Source organism: Papio anubis, unplaced genomic scaffold, assembly GCF_008728515.1.
Source record: "Papio anubis isolate 15944 unplaced genomic scaffold, Panubis1.0 scaffold75, whole genome shotgun sequence".
NCBI lineage: Eukaryota > Metazoa > Chordata > Mammalia > Primates > Cercopithecidae > Papio > Papio anubis.
In genome coordinates, this window is record NW_022167723.1 from 70,496 (window position 1) to 96,969 (window position 26,474).

At 44.9% G+C, this 26,474-nt stretch overlaps 1 protein-coding gene across 3 annotated transcripts in view; it reads right to left on the minus strand.

Moving 5' to 3' along the window:
* The window catches only part of LOC101009767 (talin-2), a 253,027-nt gene that overhangs the window by 15,471 nt on the left and 211,082 nt on the right, over positions 1-26,474 (minus strand). For all 3 annotated transcript variants that reach the window (XM_031662566.1, XM_031662564.1, XM_031662565.1), the window contains 4 exons: positions 23,769-23,954; positions 19,476-19,583; positions 9,565-9,670; positions 8,589-8,713 (listed from right to left, as the gene is read on the minus strand). In XM_031662566.1, the coding sequence (XP_031518426.1) occupies positions 8,589-8,713; positions 9,565-9,670; positions 19,476-19,583; positions 23,769-23,954 (525 nt within the window). The remainder of the gene's footprint in view (positions 1-8,588; positions 8,714-9,564; positions 9,671-19,475; positions 19,584-23,768; positions 23,955-26,474) is intronic.

Here is a 26,474-nt window from a genome sequence, read left to right on the forward strand (position 1 = left end):
TATCTTGCTTCCCCTTCACTTTCCACCATGATTGTGAGGCCTCCCCAGCCATGTGGAACTGTGAGTCCAGTAAACCTTTTCTTTATCACCCAGTCCTGGGTATGTCTATTTTAGTGGTGTGAGAACAAGCTAATGCCTGTATCAACACATCTCATGTATCCCATAAATATATATACCTATTACGTACCCTCAAAAACCAAACAAATGGATAGCCCTCGCTGCAGAATCACCTGAGAATCTGGTGTAAAGATGCAGACGCTGTTTTGGTAGGTCTGAGGTGGGAGCCAGGACTCTGTATTTCTTACAGAGGTGGTTACACACTACTCTGTAGGAAATGCTGGCCTGGACTCAGGAAAACAAACACCAGTTAACTTAATCCTACCAGCCTGTGATCCCCTCCAGGGCAAGATTGTGTTTTATTCAACCTATGTTTCTCTAGCACAAAATCAGGCGGAGGAGCCCATGTGATGATCAACATTTGCTGAATGAATATATCCATTCAAAACGAGTTTCCCAAGTTCCAGAGTTCAGCCAGAGCACAATGCACAAGGTTGGAGAAGGAGAAATACGTAGAGTAAGCATCCGTATCATTAGCATCCACTCCTGAGCCATGGTGGACAGATGCACACACAGCTATGAGCAGCTTCCTGCCCCGTTTAAGGCCGTGGGTTGTTAATTGTACACTCTACTTGCATCCCTCAACTAGAATTCACAGTTTGTGACATTTAGTCATACATGATGTAAAATGTACATACATATTAGACATACAAATGTAAACACAGTGGCATTTTACCAAGAGGCACTCTTAACAAGACAGCACTGGGAAAAAGAGTGAACAGATGTACAAACTAAGCATCTACTCTGCCTAATGAAGGTGTTTGCTGCTGCCTCTGCATGCTGAATCTATCTTCTCCCTTGATACACTGTTCTTTTCCCCCTTCCCCTCCACTTGAAAAGGCTATTTGGCCAGGTGCCCACCAGCTCTTAGCAATCGTCTTTCCTGGGCTGTCTGGCCAACTCTTGCAGAGGATAGATTTATCCCCACCTGGGCCTTTTGGTAGCTTCTAGAAAAGTCTGAGCACCCTGTAGTTGACCTCTTCCCTGCTCACCCTTTAAAAAGGCAGGGGCCTGCTGAGATCCCTCTTGGGAAAGGCTACATATTGGGTTGGCTCCCTTCCCGTTTCCCACTTGGGAGAGTATTTGAGACCCCTATATGTTTGCTCTGATGGGTTTAAAGTTTCAGGAGCTGTATGTCCCCTGGAAGAGGAAATGGTGGTGGTAGGGGAAGTGGTATGGCAAGCGGAGAAGGTAAAAGGAGGAGGGAAAAGGGACAGCCTTTCCTCATTTTTCCTTTTGGCGTTTGGCCTTTCATGGATTCTGAGAACATGGTCTTCAGACTAATTCATTCATCTTCTAAGCCTACTTTCCCCTCCTAACCTACCTGATGGGGTCATTACAAGTACATGATTAATATATGTAAAGCATGGCTGACTCATAGGAGATGCTCAAAAACCATTAGCAATTAATTTCATTATCAAAAATTGTTTTTTTCAGATTTGGGGCTAAATGAATCTGTTCCTCTGTCTAAACCCTGTTATGTACTCATAATTCTAACAAAAATTCTTCTTGCTATTTCTGATTACAGCCTAAATTAATTATAAGTAAAACCCACAAATCAGTAAGCGTCAAGTAACAAACAGCACAGATGGGCGCCAGCTTCTCTCTCAGCACCCCACCAGGAGTGGGACAATCTGGGTGGTAGTCACTGCTTTGTACTCTGACCATGTGACTGTGGGGTCTTCGCTGCCCTTCTCCAGGTATCAGTTACTCAGTTTTCTGTTTGTCACTTAAGGAGCAACTCAACCTTCCTGGTCCTTTTGCCTAGACATGGACAGTTCCAAATTAAACTTCTCTTAGAAGGCGGTGACTAAAATAAGCAGGAACTCCTTTTTCTCTTCTGATCTGTCTTGGCCTCCTCCTCAATATCCCCCACTGCCCCTGCTCCTCAACATCCTTACCCACTTCCCCTGCTCACTGTCCCTGTCAGGTCCCGGGCAAGTGTTGGGCGGGGGAAGAGAATGTCCACCCATGGTCTTTTCCTTGGCCTATTTCTTTACGCCCTGTAACCCCCCAGAGGAGTTCCTTTCCCCAGTGAACTTGAAGGTGAAGGAGCATAAGGCACCCACAGCAGATGGCCAAAGGCCTTGCCTTCCTCCCTGAAAACTTCCTTTGAGGGAATGCCTTGTTGAGAGCTAAAAACACAACGGTTGCCCTTCTCACAACTGGCTCCACAAACTGAAGAATCACCCCGGTGTCGTCTTTCCAGCGGGGTCTCAGCCTTTGCTCTGCGTTACTCAAGAGTCTTGCAGAACGCCTGCTACTAAAAATAAGGTCATAGTGCATCAGAAACTTTTTAAAAATCCTCTTGGCTATATATTTTTCAAAGTGTGAACATTTTGCATTTAATTTAAATGTCCTTGAGGGAAAAAAGGAGGCCAAGGCCTAGAACTCCCACAACAGGAGTGAGGCATTTTCCTGCCAGTTGGAAGCCAGAGTGGAGCAGGCAGCCACATTTCTCTTTTTTTGGTTGCAAGTTTGGCTGCTACTAGTTTGCTTCTGGTATTGAACTGAGAGGTGCCTTGAGGGAGGCCTTAGCCTGTATGCAAAGCCCCAAACTGTGCAAGGGTTAGATCAGCTTCTCTTCTGGAGGACCCATGGATGGGGTGGCTTCAGGAATGCCACCTTTACTAGTTCTAACAAAAGGTAAACCTCCCAGAACAACTGGAACTGCCAAGAGCCAAGCATGGACAGCTGGCCTTGTCTCAGGGAAAGCTCCGGAGAGACCTTAAACAGGCAAGATGGGTGACTGAGAAAGAAACTGCCGAATGGCTGTGCCTGTGCCTGGGGAGGGACCACACCCTCTGCACCCAAGGAATACGCACGAGTTCATGCACTGTCCATTGGAAAAGATCCGCACTTGCCTGATTAGTATCTTGGGATTCGTCTTCCCACAGTATCCATTGCTTTATTTTTGTTTTCAAAATGAAAAGCAATGCCACTGGAATCATCTTTTCATCACTGTTTCTGTTTATGGGCCCTTGAATGTCAATATAGAAAGTACAGACAAAGATAACAGGGTTCTTCTCCCAAGACTTATCAGATAAACTCCCTACATCTTAAGCCCCTTTATGTGTCTGTGAAGGGTCTGACAAGGGCCTACTGGTCTACCCTGGAGGGGAGTCTCCCATACTTTTCTTATTTATTTTTTTGAGACAGAGTCTCACTCTGTCACCCAGGCTGGAATGCAGTGGCATGATCTCAGCTCACTGCAACCTCCTCCTCCCAGGTTCAAGCATACTCAGTCCCAAGTAGCTGGGACTACAGGTGTGTGCCACCATGCCCGGCTTATTTATATTTTTTTGTATTTTTAGTAGAGACAGGGTTTCACCATGTTAGTCAGGCAGGTCTCCAACTCCTGACCTCAAATGATCCGCCCGACTCGACCTCCCAAAGTGCTGGGATTACAGGTGTGAGCCACCACGCCCGGCTCCATACTTGCTTTTCACACCTTGTATGCTCCTGGTCTGGAACCAATGAGTGCCACTCAAAGCCCATGTGCAGCCATATAGAAAATGCTGTATTTGTCCTTCTCCCTGAACAGTTGGTTCCTTTTTCCCTTCACCACATTTATCACTACAGAGAACATGCTGGTCAGTGACAAAGTCACCCAAAGAAACAAGAAAATCACATCAATTCAAACAAATGGGCTTCATCTGCAGGTCCTTTTGAAACCATGCTTTTCTTTGTTCGTAATAACTTGCTGTCTCTTTTCCATGGCCATTTGCCATTTCAGTCAAACAATGTAACTGGACTCAAAACCAAAACCAGTGTTCTCCAGCTGTGTGAAGGAGGGACTGACTGGGGCAGCATCTTGAAACCCGCCTGACAGAGCACCTGCTGACACACACAGATCGCTTCTCAATGGAGAAGGATTCCGGAGACAGGTTCCATTGTGTAGCTCCAGAAGCCAGGACTCCAACATCACAGGACCCTCTCCCGTGTCATCACCTCTCTGATGCTGCTGTTGGCAACCCTGTCACTACGCATTCACTTGTAAGCAATGTGGCAATGACTTCTAGACACAGTAAGGGGAAGCTTTCATGACTGACCTGTTTAAACCACTTGCTCACACCTTTTCTCCTCCACAACACTGAGCTATGAGCACAGTAGTTCTCTTCCCAGAAAGCAGTGCTCACAAAATATTTTGTTGAGAGAACTCAGAATGAACTCACACATACTTCACAGGCTTTTCTATAAGGAAGAGGTCAAAACCAACCAAAGAAGGCTGTTATGTACCAGAAAATATGTTTTCTATATCATAATCCCAAACTTCCTGCCACAGTCAATTAGGCTATGAAATTACTTTCTGCCTGTTGGCTTATTCTAAATATTACCAACCTCCACTGACAAGTTCACCTATAACAGGAAATTCAAGAGTTCAGTCAACATTATATTACCTTCATGAGATACATTTAGTCCTATATCCAAGGTTTGTATAAAGCTCACTGACTCAGTATCCATGCAGCTGGTATAGTGGATTTGCTTTATACATTGTTACTGTGAGTGGAAAGGGAAGTTATAGAAAACTGATTTGTGCTCCTTGAATTTTTGCTGAAACCCTGACATGAACTTCTAAATTGAAGATCAGGATAAAAATGAACCAAAATGAAATATAAATCTAGATGTGTTTGAGGCTATAATCCTGACCTTTATTTTATGTCTCATAGACATGGGTTGGAACCGTTTTTTCCACTGAGCATACTGAATTCCTTAAGGATTCATCACTGCACAAAACTAAGCCGCACAAAATACCCCAGGCTCTTATGAAACATCAACACTTATTATTTGTTTCTATAATAAGCAAATAATCTAGTAATACTGACACAGGTCTCAAATGCTACAAGAAGAAATAGAAGATAACATGAATTGTAATGAGTGCTCCGTCTTCTAAATCTACTTGTGATTTTAACGTGTTCTTTCCTGTTGCCTTATAAACTTTATTAGGAACCCCCGGAGACAGGGCAAGACACTGTAGGAATATGTTTGATATATAGTTGGATTAAATAACAACCTAATATATCAAACATATCACACAGAGGCCTGCAGAAAAGGCATCCAGGTTTGACTGAGCTCGAGACTAGGCACAGTATTGAAGGTTACGGCTGCAGGGGGTGGTCACTTTTGCAGCAACTCCGATACCTGTCTTTGGAGCACAGGTCTGCCTGCAGGTGTGGAAACGGCGCCGTTAACAATACTGTCAGCACATGCACCAGCGCTCACTGACATTCTCAACTCCCCAGGTGAACAGCGGATTCAACAGTGCATGTCTGGGAGATTCCAGGCAAACAGTGATGCTTAAGTTTTAAGAGCCTGAGGTGGAAATATACCAGAATCATCATCATAAACCATGAGCCTCTCCTTTAAAAACAGGCAACCTGAGAATGTGCTGAGCAGAGCATTTTTTGACAAAATTACTGTCCCTCCCCAAACTCTTCCTGAAAGCAGTGTGAATACATCCATATACAGAGGGCATGTGTGTGTGCGAGGGTAGGGTTATAGGGATGTAATAAGCAATTGTTTACTTACAGTACCCTGAGGATTTTTTTTAACATTTTAGGAGAGAATGGAGAGAGGTGATTAACCTCAAAAGACTGGCTGATTTTGGTGCAGATTGTTGTTACTGTTTTTCAATTGAGGAAATAAACTCCTATATAAAGGCAAGGAGGATATTTTATTTCATGCAAAAGTTATTGCAATGTGGATTGCCCTATTAGGCACAAAAACTATGGTTTGGGTTGAAGGTTTTCCAAAACAGTTTCATAGATAATGTCTGCCTCTGGTCATTAGGCAGAGAAAGACTTCAGACCATTGTAAAGCATTCTAGAAGTACCCACCACCCTTCCTAATATGATGAGAGTGACCTAAGGTAGGAACCCTCAAACAAAGGATTCACATCATCAGTTGTGGTAACCTTGACCTTGGCCAAAGGATTCCTTGGCCTTCCTATAAAAATCCTCAATGCAAACACAAAGGCTATATGATCCTGGAGTACTGTAGGGAGTCCTCATTGGCCCGCTTCAGCAGTCACCATTAATTTTTAAGGTGCGGTTATTTTTAAACCTTTGTTTTATAAAATGTTAAAATACAGACCCTTCCATCATCCCAATTCCATCTTCGTTCTTGTACATTCCCTACTTATTTTTTTTTTCATCTGTGGGCTTTTAGAGTTGTAATCATAATGAGTATATAATTCTGCATCCTTTCTGTTATACCATGAGCATTTTCTTCATGCTACACAGTCCTAGCAACCATTATTTTTCATAGCTGCATAATATTCCTTCGAGGAGACACTTGGTCCACATCCAACTGCTCATTACTACAGACAAGGCTGCAAGGGACAACCCTCTCACAGGCACACAACTTTCTTCCCCTCTTGGATTTCCTCCTCAGGAGAGATTCCCAGAGGTGGGATTAGTAGCTCAAAGGGCACACATAAAGTACAAATGGCCCTTGTGGGACTAGACCAGCCTTCTCTGACAATGGGGTAGGGAAACGGACTGGTATGGACTGAAACTGCCACCCAGGGCCATACATAGCCCTCCCAACTGAGTGACGGTGCTCTGACCGTGGCAAGGTAATTCGCCTGTTGGTGCTTCTGATTCTAATGGACTTTTTGAAAGGATCAGATGAGTGACTCTCATAAAGTACCTAGAAGACTGCCTGGCACATGCTTGGCAACTGAACAATGTGAGCTTTCTGTTTTCAGGCATTTCCTGGGGAAAAAGTCCCAGACACACATTTTCAGTGACGATGGTGATAATAATGGTGATATAGTTACTCTTTACTGAGTCTCACTGTATGTCAGGCAGTGTTCTTATGCTATCTTATTATTATAACCATAATCCTATGGGGTAGGAACTTTAATAATTGTTTTCCCATCTGGAATCGTGAAGTGAAAGACCAGACGGGGAAACCAGGATTCAGGGACAGACAAGAGCTCAGAAGGACCCTGCGGAAGGACAAAGAGAAAGACATTGAGACAGGAGCTCTTAGAATATGGGGAAGTGTTAATGTTAAATTAGCACCAGGCTAATTCTCCAGGAGAACAAATGTGTCAACTGACATGGCTTCGGCATTAGTGGACAGAGTCCTCCCCAAGAAAGGCCACTCGTGATACATCAGACAAGGAAATGGAAAAACATTATGCACCAAACCTCTAAATCTTAGTTAATGGTTGACTCTTAAGTTTAAAGTACACTTTTCATTCACGATTAACTTGACTGACAAAACACAAACAAAGGCATAACCAGAAAATGGAGTTGTCCCAACACCCACACTTGGCTCTTAAGTTTGCAAGAAAAACTCGGCAATATCAGGCAACCCAAGACTCTCAGGTAGAGGCCAGCAGAGAGAACCCTAGTAAACCCCAAAATCAGAAGCCCAAATCCTTAAGTTACATCTTGATGAGAAAATGTTTACGTGCCTTTACCAAGTCCAGAGTGACTATTAGGAGGTTGGTTGTGAACACTCGAAAGTTTTAAGAATGTTCCCAAGCTGAACAGACTCAGTCTGTTTATTTCATACACTATACTGGCCCAGGCACTGCTTTTGAGTGGTCTGATCTGTTTCAGGGCCCAGACTCCATCCCTTGGTCTTACAAAAATAGGTAAATTTTTAGGTATACTTAAATTGGTGGAATCCAGCCCTTTTTCGAGGGGAAAAGCCAAATATTATTTCCTAATATATCTGGGTCCTTGGAAATAGGTGAGTTACAATGCACCACACCAGGGACTTACTTGAATAGGAAGAAAAAGGGGCCTCCTCTGGTTCTACCATTTTCCTGCTGAAGACAGCCATGGAAGGTGGGGTAGGAGGTATCAGCTTAACAGGGTGGGGGCTTTGCCCCTGCAGACAGCAGTAGCTCGTCATCCTTTTACTTAGAAAGCGTCCTTCCTCCTGCCTAATCTAAAAGTATCTCTTTCCTTTAAATGGCTATTTCTCTTCACATATCCTATAATCTTAAGTTTTAAACATTTATCTACATGACAAACAAAGGTGGAAAAAACATACCAGCTACCCATCACCTCCAGCATACACTGAAAAAGCCTGGAATGGGTGCACTTTTGAAGTTCTCATTGCCCTCTGATTCCCAGCAGTGCTATTTCTTTGTAAAAAGCAAAAGAGAAACCAGAAAATTGGAGGCTAACAATCTCCTCTCCAGTCACAGCAACTTCCGACAGAAAGCATCCAATACCTGCTTTAGACAATGGAACTAAATCAAGACTGCAAATGCCCCAATTCTTCCTTTGGACACACAGAGGTATTTTTCTGGGTGGTTAACTTAGACTCATGAGCCATTTTTCCCCCATACTCTAAAGCAGTGCCGGGCAGGTAGATCCGGTTTTCTGCTTGCTAATCTGACCATGAGGAAGGAGTCAAGCTCCCTGCAGCACTCCTCGCTCCACTTCACAGCCACCCACTGGAAGAACCCACTGACACCGGACAGCCAACCATAAATGAACACTTACTTTTGGTTTTGCTCTTGGCTTCAGTTGCTCTAACTTCTTAGCAGCAGCTTCGATGGATGCTGCAGCCCCCAGTAATTCTGTTTCTGCAATGACAGTTGGGTCTTCTGGATCCACCCACTCTGTTCCTAGAATCAGTCCAAAAGAAAGTGATTCTTGGTAGCTGCAGACCTCAGGGCACTGGCTTAATTACAAACAATATCTGGATTTGCATGCATGAAGGCTCCAGGAGCCTGACCTGCATTGTCCTAAGGAACCTTCCTTCGGTCTCTCATAAAGGCCATCTGGATGGGGGTGGGGATGCTAATCCTGGTTTTCTAAATCAGTTGTGTGTAGGCCCTACCACAGGGCAGTCACCAGGCAGCTTCAAAAATGATCTCATGGACCAAGGCTTGAGCCTTGCTTTGACTTTGAACTTAAAGCTCACGAATATAAGTAAGCATCCTCAGGAGACACTAGACTATGCTGTAGGTCACACAGGAATTTGCCATTCTCTTCTCCCTGGAACCCAGGAGGAATGACCCCTCACCTTAATTCAAAGTAAAGGAAATTGGTGAGAAGACCTTTCCCAGGTGAGTTGGCTGCTTCTATGTAAGCATAAAGGGTGTCCAAACAGTGCTGTCAGATAGTATCATTTTCAAAATATGAAGTATTATTTCAAGGAGAATAAATATCCTGATGAATGAAAATGCAGACAAAAAAGAAATGGGGAGGCTCCTAAGGGAAGTGAGTAGTTCTAGGTGGAGGATACCATTTAAGTAGAAGCACTTAATACAAAGGCTAGAGTGTTGCTTCAGGGAGGATGTTACTTTTTCAAGCTAACTCTAAACCCATTTGCCTGCAGAAAGTCCTCACTCTATTCCCGGCTGCGTTTGCCAGCTAAAGGCCCGTGCAGGCTGTGCTTTTCCTCTGTGCAGTCTGCTGTATTAGCACTGCCTGGAAGGGCTGCCCTCCGCCAAGACACGAGAATCCAGCCTACCTTTCATGGCTTCCGCCGCCTGGATGAGCTCCGTCACAGCACCGGCCACTCGCTTGGAGAAAGCAGCCAGCTGCTGCTTGAGTTCTGGGGTTGGTTTCTGAAGAATCTACAGGTGAAGAACAAGTCAGAGGCATGAGGGGGTTAGTAACCACTGAGACAAGAAAGAAGCACATTCCTCCTAGCGGATGTGGGGTCAGGCAGCCTGGTTTTAAGTTGCATTTCTGTCCCGAGTGACTTCAGAATCTTGTGGAAAACGCTTAAGACTCACTGGGTTTCAGTATCCCCGTGTGAGAAATAAAACGTTGGGAATCAGTGGCGCCTCTAAGGTCCCCTCTGACAAAGCTCCTAAAGATCATAAAGGAGACAAAGTCCTCACTTGTCTTTTATTTGGACCTTCATTTGTCCTTTATTTGTACATAAAACACACACATGCACCTGAAAATTACCCAAACTTTAAGAACATTCTGGCTGGGTACAGTGGCTCACACTTGTAATCCCAGCACTTTGGGAGGCCGAGGCGGGAGGATTGCTTGAACCCAGGAGTTCAAGACCAGCCTCGTCAACATAGCAAGACCTCATCTCTGAAACAAAAATTAAAAATTGGCTGGGCACGGTGGCACACACCCGTAGTCCCAACTACTCAGGAGGCTGAGGTGGCAGGATCTCTTGAGCCCAGGACGTCAAGGCTGCAGTTAGCAGTGGCTGCGTCACTGCACTCCAGCCTGGGCCACAGAGAGAGATTCGGTCTCTTAAAAAAAATAAATAAATAAATTAAAAAAACATACTGAGTAAAGGCAAAAGCCCCAGGCTAGGGGCCAATCGGTACTTGTGACAAAATAAAGGACCAGAGGAAAGGTGCCACTCAAGTCCTAGAGACAAAATCCTTAAGTGAGCAACAACGCGCTGATCAGGAGGATGATTCTTGAGAAAACAATCCATTTCCAGAGTTCTGACTGCAAGCTCTCCTGGGAGAGGCCCTGAGGATTTGCCCTCTTTTGAATTAGTTCAAAGGTTTTTAAAACTTGTCTTTTGCTTTCTGTTTTTTATGGATTTAAAAAAAGGTCCTGGGAATCCTAAACACCTTTAAGACATCCCCAGCTGATTTCTTCTCAAACTCATCCATGAATGGAACTATGACACAGGATGACAGCTCTTCCCCATCTCCCACCAGGGATCTAAACTCCGGTGCACACCATCCTATCCCTTCCTCATGTTGAAATTCTTCTTCCACTGCTCTTTTCTGTTATCTCTTTCTCATGTTTCCCAAAGGTGATCTTCAGATTTAGAAAGGTTCAGATGGTTGGGAGAGAAGTATAACTGCTGTCTATCTCTGCACAATTTTGGAGCCTCTGAGTAGGGGACAAAACATCAGCTTTGGAAATGAACAAACTTGTGTTCAAACCTGGCTTCATACATTACTGGTTTTAAACCTGTTTTCTCATCTGTAAAGCTGGGATAATGCCTGTCTCAGGGCTGGCATAAAAACCAAATGGAGGCCGGGCATGGTGGCTCATGCCTGTAATCCCAGTACTTTGGGAAGCTGAGGTGGGTGGATCATCTGAGGTCAGGAGTTCGAGACCAGCCTGGCCAACATGGTGAAACTCCGTCTCTACTAAAAATATAAAAATTAGCTGGGTGTGGTGGCGGATGCCTGTAATCCCAGTTCTTCAGGAGGTTGAGGCAGGAGAACGGCTTGAACCCAGGAGACAGAGGTTGCAGTGAGCCGAGATTGCACTATTGCACTCCAGCCTGGATGGCAGAGTGAGACTCCATCTCAAAAAAAAAAAAAAAAAAAAAAAAAGGATCAAATGGAATAACACATCATAGGGAATATTTCTCACAATGCTTGGAACAAAGCAGACATGCATTAAATGTTAATTCCCTTCTTGGTGCCCCACACTCCTTTCCCCTGCCCAGGGAGTAGCACAGTCTTTCTCAGGAATCTGGAAAGATGGTTTTTAGACCCAGGACTAACCCCTTTGCACCATGACTATAGAGAAAGCTTAGGAAAAAACAGATCAGAGGAGTCAATGGGTTACACCATGACCAGCCCCAGACACAGCAGTGTATAGATGACATTATGCATATGCACAAATGGATTAGTCAATAATCTCTGAGCATTACTTCACATGCATCTATCCTCATCTTCCCTCCTCTTATAATCTTCCCTCCTCTTATAATCTTCTACACTTCTTTCATATTTGCTACTGTTCCATAATGATTCCAGCTGCTCTGTGATTCTCATTCTCTCACACTAGGGCCTATATATATATATATACACACACACACACACACACACACATATATATATATCTCATTCTGCAGATATTAAGAACTCAGCACAGACCTTTGAATGAACAAATGAATTAATGAATGAAAAGCAGACCAATACATTATTGGGACAAGTCCTACTATGACGGCTTCCTAGACCAGTTCCAAAAGAACACCAGAGCCACGGAGAAATAGAAGGAAGGGGGATAAATGCCTTTTACTTTCCAAGACAGTCAGTGGGCAGGCAATTTAGTTAGGCATAGGTTCAGCAGTCAACGTCAATGTACAGGTACTTATCCTCTCTCTAAGCCTCAGTTTATTAAGTGACCACAACAGACTTCCCTTGTAGAGCTGTGGTGAGATTATATAAATTAATATATACATAAAGGGCTACTGACAGAATTGTTCCGGTGTGTGGCCTGGGCATAAGAATTTTTGTAAGTTCCCTGGGTGACTCTCATATGTGGCCATAGTTGTGAACCACTGCTCTAGACTTAGATGGTGGCATTTGTCACCAGTTAATTGCAAAAGGCTTGTACCGTATTTATCTGAAACAATATATGCTGTAAGACTACTAGGTTACTCATAGTTATGGCTCAGGATCTCAGTAGCTAAGCAGTCCACAGGCATTGTTAAATGGTTTCCCTAAAGTGGCCAACACAGCATGAATAAGCAAAGGGTTAAAGGTATGGTAGGGACACTCATAATTAATGGTAAAAGATTGAATGATTTTCCCCTAAGCTAAAGACAAGGGAAGGATGTTTGTTCACATACTTCTACCAACATTCTCACAAAGTGGAATGATGAAAGACTTGTTTCTAAAAGGAGCACCCTTGGTGAGCAGTGTACACCATGATGGCCCGCAGACAGGGAACAGCCCCGATAAAGAACCTGAGCTTTAGATAACGAGGAGAAGAGGAGTTCTATTTTTATTCTGCCATTAAGTCAACATGATTTCTGATAGCAGACAATAGACAGATCCAAATTAAAGCTCTGCCAGTGGAAGCGAGGGTAATTTTATCCCTGCCACAGATCTCAAACTGTGGTTTTGCAGAAATATTGAACTGTGATAGTTGCAGAGGCAAAGTAGCTGCTTTTTGTCCTGCAATACAAATCCTCTACGATAAACCAGCACACAGCAAATGCAGGAGGCCACCATCATTCAAAAGGACATCTCTAAAGCGTCATAAAGCAGCTCTCAGGGCAGCGGGGAGATGGCTCTGTCCAAATTAGATCCTATGTTTGTTGAGAGTTAACTGAATTATCTAAAGGATTCCCCAGGCAGGGGTTCTCCATTTGCAGTCTCTAAATACCAAAAGGTTCTAACTCGGTTTTGTGGGTCTGTGACTCCTCTTAACAGTTTGAGGATCATTCTGTGTGTCTGTGCTGATGTTTCTTTGATGACGGTTGCAGAAGGCAGGAAAGGACCCAGGGCTTCTAGCTCAAAGGGGCCCATGACCCACAAAAGATGAAGAACGCTGAAATCGGGACAGTCACTGGCATCTATAACAGGGGGAAAGAGAGAATGGGAGTGGGAATAGATACAAACTTTATTACTGATATGTTTCTTTAAAATATAAGCATCTGAAGCAAATAGGACAAACTGTTAACAAAATTAGTCAATCATAGATGGTGGGTACATGGATGCTGCTATTAGTTTCTGTATTTATTTAAGCATTTTCCAAAGAAAAACTAAAATATACAAACCAGCCATAAAAGGTTAAGAATCCTTGGCTCTAGATATTATAACCGAACAAGGCGAGGACACCATAAACTCATGCATATTTTCATGTGCCGAGATTTCAGAAAAGCAACTCACTGAAGAGGACCCCCGATTCTCCTCGTTACCACCTGAAAATGACCTCAACTTATTTCTGCAGATTGCTGGACACTTTCTCTAAACCTTGATTTCTGGAATTTTCTCTTTCCCTTTTTATAAAAAATGAGCAATTATCTGACCTTTCTTCAGCTCTCAGGAATCTCCGGCGATTCTCCTTAAATTGTTAAAAACGGGATCAATTTTTCAAGCATTTCAGGAAGACTACCCTAAGATCTACAGGTACAGTCCAGTTTAAGTCGACTCTTTTTCAGAATGGAGAGGCCATGGTCATATGATCATACACAGTCTTTTTGCAGTTCCCAAAGAACAGAGTGAAGGGCAGAGTGAAGGGCAGAGTGAGTGAGTGAGTGAGTGTGTGTGTGTGTGTGTGTGTGTGTGTGTGTGAGAGAGAGACAGACAGAGAGAGTCAAAATCTCTGGTTTTTAATTGCTTTTTAAATCTATCACCTGCAAATAACTAATCCCATTTTACTAGACATTCTTTTCTTCTACCCTAAAAAGAATTTCAACAAAATTCTGATGTCTTTTTCCAGACTGGCAATTTGGCTTTCATTTTCTGGTTGTCGTTAGAATCCCCTCTGAAAATGAACACTACTTCCCAGGTTTGGGCATTCTCCTTTTCCTCATTTCTTGTTGGGTGTTCACACAGCACTGGCCTGTCAGTCTTGTGGCTTGCAGGACTCTCAGTGTAAAACAATACTCCTCTTTCTTATCCTTACTTTAACCCAGATTTCTAGAAGTTAAAGCTAACGGTGTGAATGGGAACGTATTTTTGGCAGCAGCCCTAAGACAGTGACCAATGTTATCACAATTTAGGTGACCGAATACGGTTGTGGGGGTTTCTATAAATTTTTCACCAGGAACATGTATTTTTTATATGTTTATGACAATTCCCTAGAAACAGAACCTTGTTTTCCGCCTATAGTTTTTATTAGAAAATACTCTTCAAAGACTGTCTTGCTTTTTAAGGAACAAAAATAAATACATGAACATGAACAAATGAGTAAATAAATACATACATAATGCTATTTCATTCACATCCTCGGATGTCAGAGCTATCAGCACTTGTCACCCTCAAGGGGGAGAATTCTTTTTTTTTTCTGATAGTTGTGTCTTTGATTGTTTTACTCTTTAACATTCTATAAACAACAACCAAGACCACTGAGGGAGACTGACTAGAGCTACTTGAAGGCAGGGGTCATTATGTGCTTAGCTTGTATTTCTTTTGTGTGGTCTATGGAAGGAAGTCAATAAAATAAACGATGACTTAATGAATCAACCATAAAGCCCAAATGATAAGTCTTTTTCCTGTATTCCCCTTCTTTCAGTGACTATTTCTGAAGTTCTCTTTTTTCCATTATTTCTCCAATTTTTTTCCTGGCTTCTACTGATTCATGCTTTCTCAAGATCTAGCCTTGACTCTATATGTCTGTACTGTATGCTCTTAATAAAACTCCATATTGGCCAGGCCCAGTGGCTCATGCCTATAATCCCAGCACTTTGGGAGGCCAAGGTGGGCAGATCACCTGAGGTTAGGAGTTCGAGACCAGCCTGGCCAACATGGTAAAACCCCATCTCTACAAAAAAGACAAAATTAGCTAGGCCTGGTGGCTCTTGCCTGTAATCCCAGCTACTCGGGAGGCTGAGGCAGGAGAATCATTTGAACCCAGCAGGCAGAGGTTACAGTGAGCTGAGATCACGCCATTGCATTCCAGCCTGGGCAAGAAGGGCAAAGCTCCGTCTCAAACAAAAACAAAAAACAAAAAGCCCATATACATGAATAAAAGCCTTCAACTGTCAGCACTAGAACTGTATCTCCTCCTCCATCTTTACATCTAGAGAATGTATCAAATGCACAGTGTGCCTAAAAAACTTAGGCACATTGTAAATTTTATAGATTTTATCTATACAATCTCCCTTTCTTCTGTCTTGCTCTGTCAATAGCATTACCATGATCCTAATCTTGAAGCTGGAGAACTTTGGAGGTAACTTTTAATCTTCCTTTCTATTGCTTCTCACACTTAGTTGCTAACTTTTAACAATTTTATCTTTAAAATATATTTGGATCTTTTCAGTCTCAAGGGGGAAAATCCTTATCACAAAAGATGAGATAGATTCTGTTTCTTTTATAGGAATAGTTTTACTATCATTTAGCTTTTCTTCCTATTAGTGATTTCATTTTAGTACCAGCTACCAGAAACCTCTGAATGGCCTTAGAGAACTAGGACACTGATATTTCTACCCCAGTGACGAACTACAATGACAATAATTGTATACAATGAGGACAAGAAACTCAGCTGGCAGGCTTTTAACAGACATATCAACCACCCAAGTTTGTAACACATAAGATTTAAGAGTCCTGATTCTCGGTGGCTCAAGCCTGTAATCCCAGCACTTTGGGAGGCCGAGACGGGCGGATCACGAGGTCAGGAGATCAAGACCATCCTGGCGAACATGGTGAAACCCCGTCTCTACTAAAAAATACAAAAAACTAGCCGGGCGAGGTGGCGGGCGCCTGTAGTCCCAGCTACTCGGGAGGCTGAGGCAGGAGAATGGCATGAACCCGGGAGGTGGAGCTTGCAGTGAGCTGAGATCCGGCCACTGCACTCCAGTCTGGGTGACAGAGCTAGACTCCGTCTCAAAAAAAAAAAAAAAAAAAAAAAAAAAAAGAGTCCTGATTCTACAGAAAATACAAGGAAGAATCCATAACAGAAAATCAATCAACTACAATGTCAATGGTCACCAGAGAAGCACGTCTGGCCACAAAGTGCAATCTGTTCTTGCCTAGGCCCTGGGAAAGAAAGTAGTGGTCACTCTCCCTCCTTCCAATCTCCAGCCTCCATGAGATGAAACCTCCTGAATGACCTGTGATGCTGGGTCTCCCTGCAGCAAGTGACCTTCTTCCTGTTACAGAAAAAGCTGCCGTGTACCATCAGGGCTGATGCTGACAGAGCGACTGAGTGGCCACTAAGCAGGAGTCTCTGAATGTGTGGCCTGGGACTGTTCCCAGACCTTCTGCAATGTTCCTAGAGATCCTGGACCTCTCGTCCTCCCCTCAGGCGGAGGCCAGCCACCTGCCCGCCCCTCAGACAGATGCACACCATATAGATAAGACAGCCTTGTCTTATTTTGCTCACCCAAACAAGGTGGGCATGGAGAGGGGAAGTGAGGAGAAAGGAAGCACTTGAGCAGATCCAACACCTCATTCCCAGATACTGGGATAGGGTTTAGGGTCAGCATGTGGTCAGGGAGGTGACCCTGTTAGAGCTCCGTTTTCCTTTCCCCTGAGAGAAACTTCTCCCTAAGACATGTGCCGGCACCTGCCCTTCCTTACGCAGACAGAATTCCTCTCCCTAAAATAAGCTGTATTTTTGCTGGAGAGTCAAAGGGGAGACCTTCACTCCATTTGCATCCAGGCCTGTGTATGTGTCAGACATAAAGCCGGAGGCAGACCCCACACAGTGAGGTTCTTGTTAAATGACTCACCAAGGGCCAAGGTACAGATCGCCAACCTGAGGCCCATGTGTGCAGGGCCTGGACCCACAGACGTCATGTACATTATCAGTGCTGCACAGGTGCTGGAGAAAATCTGCTTCAACTCAGAAATGGAACTGGGGAGAAGTGGTGAAATAGAAATACGAGGATCCCTGTATCTCCTCCCTTCCCCCAAAATGAATAAGACAAAAGGGGAAAAATAAGGAGAAATGGAGCATAGGGGGAGAGCTCCCATTTAGGAGGCAGAGGGCACTGCTACTGCAAGCCCACTGTTAGCAAGTACCATCCACTAGCCAGAAACGGCACCTTCCCAGTAGCAGACTTTTTTTTTTTTGAGATGGAGTCTTGCTTTGTCACCCAAGCTGGAGTGCAGTGGTGTGATCTTGACTCAATGCAACCTCCACCTCCTAGGTTCAAGCGATTCTCCTGCCTCAGCCTCCCGAGTAGCTGGGATTACAGGCACCCACCACCATGCCTGACTAATTTTTATATTTTTAGTCGAGATGGGGTTTCACCATGTTGGCCAGGCTAGTCTTGAACTACTGACCTCAAGTGATTACGAGCCTCAGCCTCCCAAAGTGCTGGGATTCAGACATGAGCCACTGCGCCCGGCAGATTTCAATAAGGCATTCAGCAAATGTTAGCTTGGCCACAAAGCCCTGGGTTTCCAGACATGCTCAATTCATCCTTAATACACTGCCTGTTTAACATCTGAGGAAACTGCACCCCAGACAAGACAGTGGCCATGTAGCCACTTACGTGGCAGAACCAGGATTTGAACTTGAGGCTTCTAAATCTACTGATTGCACCCTATTGTCCAATTTTTAGTTATAACAAGGTTCTATATGACTCAGAATATATTGTTCCATAATGAAAAAGAGGTCTTTGGAAAGCCTTGCTGGTGTTCTCTTTAACCTGAATTTCCTGCTAGGCACACTTACAGACTGAACACTTTAACTATATCCCAACGTGTCTAGCTGGAGGCTCTTGCCTGTGAATGCTGACTGGCTAAGATGTCTTTCCTTGGCCTACATATGATACACTGATCTCTATTCACAAGGGTTCAGACTTTGCGAGCTCAATGTTAGTAACCCCAGACTGGCTACTTTCCCAGAAAATGCACTTCAGAATTGACCACAGTTACCTGGATAAAGAAGAAAAATAATGATCCCTTAAATGACCTAAAACGTTTAGCATCAGCAGATAATTTATTTCTAAGAAGGAGGCAGTGAAATGCACAGAGCTGGGAATAGTAAGAATTGAGATTTGGATCCAGCTCTGTTGCTGAATAGCTGGGTGACTTCAACCAAGGGACAAGCTTTCTGGGTCTCAGATCATTCCTTTGGCCTATACGCCTCACAGCTGCACAAGGACAGAATGAGAAAACTTGAGAATGCCCAGCAAATGAAGGGCTTGGCATTTCTCCTCTAGATATGTGAATTATGTATCTAAAGGTGGCCTGTTGGATCTCTTTTGTTAGGTTTGGTAAGAGCAAGGGCAGTGATGCAGGGGAGACATCATCAACTCTCTTCTGGGGGTGTCCCTGACTATCGAGGCCTGCCCTAGACCTTACATGGTTCTCAACATGGTTCCTGAACTCAACAGAGACAGATGCACACTGTAGATACTTCTTGGTGCTCCGTGGTTTGGTCCTTAGAGTCTGTAGCGAGTCAAGCCTCCTTAGGAACTGCACAAACTGAGGCTCCCACGTGGGCAGCCCACCCGCCATGAACATCTACGCCCCTGCCTGGTGTCTTCAGCTCATGCCTTCTTAACCCAGCTCCACATTGGGCACACTAGGCTGGGGGAGTCATTCTCAATGGGATCTAAGCCATTCATTCGAGGATGGGAGGAAGTTGTGAAGGGCTGGTGGGTCCCCTGTAGCAATGGCAGCCTCCCTAACATGCCACGGAGGCTGGCATGGCTCTGTCAGAAGCCTTCTGTGTCCTTGCAGGATGTACTGGGGGCTTCCGAACAAGACCTCGTGATACTTTTTCAGGTTGGCACTGGCCTCCCACCCACTTACTCTGCTCCCTCCTCTTTTACATGCTAATCCTGCCTTTCAGGTGCACAAGAGAACTGGGCTTTCCTGAATTCTAACTGCAACTTCATCCAGACTGCACTTTTTAGCTCAGTGTGCTGGATCAGTGCACCAGGGGAGATTCCAGTTCAATCCAGTCCCAGCCTCACAGTGGCACTGGACAGGGCTCTGAGAGAGGTCCTCCCAAGGAAAGCATAGTTCTAATCAGCCAGGGCAGCTGGGGGGACACAGCTACTCCCCAGCCCTGACTCATGCACTTTCTTACCACCAAGACGTGCTCCAGGAGGTCCAAGTAGCCGAGGGTGCACTCCGTCCCGAAACGCAAGGCTCTGGTTCTCACCTCGTCACTGACATCGGGGTGGAAGGATGCTTGCTGGAGAGACAAAGGAAGGTTGAAATCTTAACGTGGGAAAAGCCAGCAGTATTGGGCAGTCCCAGACTCAGAGGCAGGAGACCTTAACCCTGGTGACCTCGAGAAACTGCCCTGACTCTCTGGACAGAAGAGGTATCTCTCCTCCACATCCTCCTGCCACCTCCCACCTGCCCACAGCAGGCCTTCTGATGCAGTCTGTGCGTAGACTTTGTTAGTGCCCTGCAGCCAGATGATAGAAACAGCTCAATCTGGACCTTTGTTCCTCCTTTTCCCACCCCACATTTTTTTGAAATGCAAAAAATTCCACGTGCACAAAAACATCCAGCAAGATTCATGATCAGTGCTTACAGCTGGAGACTTACTGACCTAGGGTCAGCCTTGCCTCTCTTTAGCAGCTTAAGGGGTCCTGAAAGCCCCTGTCTGCTCACAGGCTAATGAAGCCCAGGCTCTCACCCCTGGGCCTGACCATGCTACAGTCCGTGAGGCCTCTGTGACCGAGCCCTCTAGCTCCTGGGAAACTCCAGATAGCGAGCTCCCCAGTACCCTAGAGGCACCATAACTCATCTCATGTTATACAAAAGTCGAGATACACAAACCAGCACACATGCTTTACAGAGCATCTTGAGCTTTTTTCTTGTACTTATGACCTGCTAACTTGAGTCATTCATGATTACATCATTTCTGAAGGGATACCCATTCAGAGTCAGCAGATAAAATGCACCCAGTTAAATTGGAATTTCAGATAATCGATGAAAAAAAATTTTTAGCAAGTATGGGACACCCTATTTTGTATTTGTTAAAACTAGCAACCCTACCCCTTCCTTCTACAGCTTCCCTCTGGAAAGAAACTGAGGGGCTTGCAGAAATACCTAAAACTACAAAGATATCACTAATCAGGACAAATACAAATCACACATTAGGACAAAAGGTAAAGGCTGAGGGTGAAGACCAGGATCCATGTTTTATCCACTCAAGCCCCTCTTCCTAGGAACAGGAGTGCTGATGGGAATACCCTGGGCTCCCGCCTTGACTTCCCCCCAATCCCTGGACAGAGTGGGGCTAATTCTCATGGCCAGCATGTTATGTATGAGCTAGGTTTTCCTCATCTGAGGACTAATGGGCTCAGAGGCAGGAACCAAGAGCCATGCTCCCAGCCACCCACCATCACCTGTTACTCATCCTCATACCCCTGTGCCGCGAACGGAGAGGCACAAGGCCCCGCGTCTGTTTGATGAGACAACACTGTGGGAAGATACAGGCCCAGATGCTACTCAGAGTCACTTCCAGCAGGTTATGTGCAAAGCCCCTGTGCAGGGAGTGGGTGAGGTGGAGCTGAGGTGCTTGCGTGCACTGCTGGGGGCTCTGTAACTGGGTAGAACCCTTTGGGAGAATAATCTGGCACTAATTAAACTCTTATACTATTGGACCCACTAATTCTATTTCTGGGAATCTTGCCTAAGGAAATAATCCAAAGCACAGAAAAAAACAGATATGCCCAAAGATGTTTACTGCAGTAAAGTTCATGATTTTTTAAAAATGTAGACAGCCTAAATATCTGTCAACCGTGGGAAGATAATATTCATTAAAGGTACTTTGTAGTCATTAAAAAGTCAGCAATATAGCAACACAGAAATAGCTTTATAACATTAATCATAATAGTAGATATAAAATTACATCTAATATACACGTGTGCACATGAAAGTAAGACCAGAAAGAAATATGCATGAGAATTAACTTAGGGTTTAGGTAAGTCTTTCTCTCTGCCTAAGGAACCGCAGTAATCCTTCCATTCTAAGATGAGCCAGTATGTAATTTTCTGCTCCTCCATGTGTGGGCTGAGTAGGGTAGCGAGGGAAAAGGCAGAGCTGGACGAGGGCGACTAGGCCCTTCTGCTTGGCATGTAAGGCTTCCGTCTTGACTACCACTCAGCACCCCAGTTTTCCTGTCTATGCATTATTGCATGTACTCCCTTTCGGCCAGAGACCTCATTTCCTTTTGCAAAGGGGTGAGGGATACAGGAGACCAAGGGAAGCAGAAATGTTAATAAGTTGGCTAAGTCAGTCCTATCCTAACAGGAGCATCAGGGCTCAGCAGTGACTCCTGTCAAGTCTGATTTTGGTGGGTGAGGCTGACGTTCAGGCTTCAGCGCTCTGGCTGCTACCTTGTCCTGCAAAGCCCAGATAATGTGACCTGGGGCCAAGATGACAGAGAGGAGCTGAGGATGGCCAAACAGCACCCACACTGTTCTACCTGAGCTCCTCCCCAGAAAACAGGGGAGCACATGTTAGGAGAGACTTAAAAATCTGAGCTGCATTCCCTTTAAAAAGACCATTTAATCATGGTTTTCTTTTTTCTGTTCAGTTTCCCCTGTTCATGTCTGTAGCTTGGGGACAAAAGCGTCTGCCACGCATCAACCATAGCGACCTTGAGCACTACATCTGGGAGGCCCTGAGTAGCAGAAGCAGAGTGGCTGAGGACGCAGGAGAGCCAATTTCAGTTCTGGTTCTGATAGTAAATAGCTGTGTGACCTTGGTCATGCCACTTCTCTCTCTGAGCCCACTTCATCATGTGACAAATAGAATCATTACTCTCACCTTTCTCACATGGGATGAAATGAGAGAATATCTATGACAGCCCTTCTAAAATTTTGGGGTGCCGTGTGTGTACACCACAATGCACGCAGGCCTTATCTTGCTAGGTAAATACTCCTCTCTGATAGAGGATGTAACCCCTTTGGCAGTTATCACTTCTGGTAGGTGGACTCCATCAAGCATATCAAAGTGGCCAATACTTGCAGCCTCGAGAGAGAGAGACAGAGTCCTAACTCCCTGATCTAGCAGCCCTGGGTCCTTTCTGAAAGTGGAGTCTTTCCAGCCCTGTTTCTTCCAGCCCACCCTCTTCTCTGCACCCTCCATCACACCCAGGGGTCCCGTAAATGTGGTACTGTCTCCCAGGGTTGGGCCCTTGCACACAAATTCCCTCGTTGCTCCCTTCTGTACCTCCCTCTCCTTCTGAGGAGCCACCAAGAAGATGTAAGAGTTGGAGCCTGCAGCAGCAACTCCAGCTGAACTCACTTTACCACAAAGAATGGCTCTGTTCCCTCAGACCCCACGCTGTAGGAGCAGGTCTTCAATTCTGGGTCAATGCCCGCCCTCACTCACCATGGCAGGGGATCATCAATCGATCGCAGAGCAGAAGTCAGAGTCCCTGGGGGCAAGGCTGTCCCTAGAAGGGTGAAGGCCTGGGGTGGGGGCTCTTACAGTTCACTTTCCTAATAGATCAAAAATAAAGGTTCCAGACCCTGGGTCTCCACAGCTCCCTCACCAAGCACAGGCTCAGGGCAGTTGCCCCAACTATCCACCCAAGGAGCAGAGGAATTTTTCCAAGATGTCTAGCACAGACTGCGAAAAGTAGCTCCCCAAGTTCCGCTGTATTCCTCCAACTCACTTCCTCACCGGGGATGGCAACACCTCTCCTAGTGCACAATGGCTGACCTATGGAGGTAAGAAAGGGTCCAGCAGAAGAGCGAACAGTTTCCACTTGGAGGAGCTGGAACCAAGTGCTGCAGTCCCTATCCACCACCCTCGGAGAGGCCTCCACCACACTCTGCAAAAAGGCCTCCTGCCTATTTAGGAAGAACTAGAATGAAGTGGGAGGATTAGGGCCAGCAGGGCTGACTCCATCCCCTCTCAAACACAAAACTGCCTTAGAGAGTCATTTCCCACAGGCTGGTGCATATGCCATATTCAGCGTGCATTTTTTTTTTTTTTTTTAAAGGGACAGGGTTTTGCTCTGTCACCTAGGCTGGAGTGGAGCAGTATAATCATAGCTCACTGCAGCCTTGAACTCCTGGGCTCAAGTGATCCTCCTGCTATAGCTACTCTTCTGAGTAGCTAGGACGACAGGTGCACACCACCACACTTGGTTATTTAAAAAAATTTTTTTTAAGAGATGAGGTCTCACTGTGTTGCCCAGGCTGGTCTCAAATTCCTGGTCTCAAGCGATCCTCCTGTCTCAGCTCCCAAAGTGTTGGGATTTCAGGCATGAGCCACCACAACTGTCCCTGTGTGCATTTTTATTACAAAGTTTAAGGTTCTGAGCCCCTCCCCTTTTTCAGACTACACCAAGCAACCCAGTCATGACAGAGAATCATCTATGCATCCAAAACAATGCCAAGGTCTTTACCTTGCAAGCCGTCAACATATCTGACACGGCTTTCCGGCTCAGGTTGGCAGTAGCAATCACGTCCTCCTGTCTACACGAGTTTCCAGCTGCCACGGCTTTGGTTGTTGCCATGGTGATGCCTTTCGTCATCCTTATGGATTCTTCAGGTGATGATGTCTTTTCAGGTACATCTTTTGACTGGAACAACTGGAAGTCAGAAACAGAGAGGTTAAAAAAATAAAAAAGGAAAAGAAAAAAATAATTTATTTTTCTCCAACCAGGCTGTAGCTTGTGTCTGAAATCTGAGCCAGTAACTGGAAGAAACTGTTGCATGGCAGGAAATTAGAAATCTGAGTACAGTAATATGGTTCTTGTTTTCAAGATTCTCCTGGACAAACCTCTTGTCCTATACTAAGCATTCACGGGAACAATATGGTGAGGGAGACGTATCTAGAGTGTTCACCTGTTGGTCTGCAGACACTGACACCCAATATTTACACACTACCCATCCTGTGAAAGGTTGTTGCATGGCTTCATCGTTCTCCTCCCCCATCCCTGCTGGTGCTTTGGCAGTTTCCATAAACTCTCAGTTCCAGTGCTGGTTTCAGGGTAGGACTGACCTGGCCGCATCACTCAGGACTCACCTCTCTCTCTCTAAGGGGATGTGAGGTTGGGGGAAATGAAGCATCAGTTCCTTCTATTCTTAGCCTGTCTTATAAATATAACTGCATAATTGTGCAGAGGTGTTCATGTCAAGTATGCCATGGTGACACTGTGAATTATTTAGCAATCTACCCACCCACTCCCTTTAGAGAGGCTGAAATAAATTCATCATGGTAAGTCAATATCCCATTTCTGCTTCATGCTCATCTGTTCTGGCTCTCTAACATGAGCAATTGGTACCCTGGATGTGTGCTGAATGTGCATCTGTCCCTACATGAGGGCCCCTAGCCTAGGTGGGGCTGCCCTGTCTTCAGCCCTAGGCAACCATGTTTCAGCAAGGAAGGCCTCCCTGATGCAGAAGAGCGGGCTCAGTCGGTATCCCACAGAATGCCAACCACTGTCAAACATCACTGCCCCCTGAAAATGGGCAGCTGCAATTAAGCAGTCTAAGATCCCAAATCCCCACTTCACCCTTGAATGTTACAGTGGAATGAAGGCCACACGCAGAGTCCTTCACACTAATGTGATCCTCATGACACGTGTTGCATGGAAACCCACGATCTGGGTAAATTTTATTCAGTCGGCATAAAATTCAGTGAACCCGGCTCACAGGAGCCTCGACCTCCTGGGCTAAAGTGATTCTTCCACCTCAGCCTCCTGAGTAGCTGGGACTACAGGTTCATGCCACTACACCCGCCCAACTTCTTAATTTTTTGTAGAGATATGGTTTCCCTATGTTGCCCAGGCTGGGCTCAAACTCCTGGGCTCAAGCAATCCTACTGCCTCAGCCTCCCAAAGTGCTGGGATTACAGGCATGCACCGCCACGCTTGGCCTCTGGGTGAATTTTAAATCACACCGGTACACTTAGAATAACCCATGTGTCTGTAGTTTCCCAGCACAGCTCCAAATTTCAAGTCTCTTCGATCACCACCATTAGGCCTGCCTATGCATGTCAGAAGCTGTGTTCACAGGGGTGCCTGTGCCACCCCATCCCTAGCTTCAGGAGGCTCAGCACAGAGTGAGAGACTCCATTTGTTTGGGAGAAAGTAATTATCTGGTAATCCAGCTAATTCTTCTGGATCTTATCCAAGACCATTAAGGTGGTGCCTCTGTGAGTCTGCAAAAACTACAGTGTTACTGAGCTTGGTGTGCCCCCCGATGCAGATTTGGCTTAGATCATAACATCCAAGTCCTTTTGAGTACCTGGAAAGCCTTCCCAAGAAAGACGGGTACAAACAAGCCTAGACTATGAAGACTATAATAAATACCTAACTCTTCAATGTCTAGACACAAATGAACACCTATAAGCATCCAGGAAAACATAACCTCACTGAATCAACTAAATAAGGTACCAGGGACTAATCCTGGGGATGTGTGACCTTTCAGACAAAGGATTCAAAAGAGCTGTGTTGAGGAAACTCAGATTCAGGATAACACAAAGAGGGAATCGGAATCCTATCAGATACATTTAACAAAGAAATTGAAATGATTAAAAAGAATCAAGCAGATATTCTGGAGCTGAAAATGCAATTAACATACTGAAGAATGCATACGAGTCTTTTAATGGCAGAACTGATCACATAGAAGAAATAATTAGTGAGTTTGAAGACAGGCTATTTGAAAACATAGTCAGAGGAGACAAAAACGAATACAGAATAATGAAGCATGCCCACAGGATCTAGAAAATAGCTTCAAAAGGACAAATTTAAGAGTTATTGGCCTTAAAAAGGAGGTAGAAAAAGAGATGGGGTAGAAAGTTTATGCAACGAGAACTTCCCAAACCTAGAGAAAGCGATCAATATCCAAGTACAAGAAGGTTAGAGAAGACCAACCAGATTTAACCCAAGGAAGACTACCTCAAGGAGTCGAATCATCAAACCCCCAAAGGTCAAGGATGAGAAAGGATCCCAAGAGCATCAAGAGAAAAGAAACAAATAACACACGATGGAACTTCAATATGCTTAGCCGCAGACTTCTCAGCGGAAGACTTACAGGCCAGGAGAGTGTGGCATGACATATTTAAAGTGCTGAAGGAAAAAAACATCTACTCCAGAATAGTATAG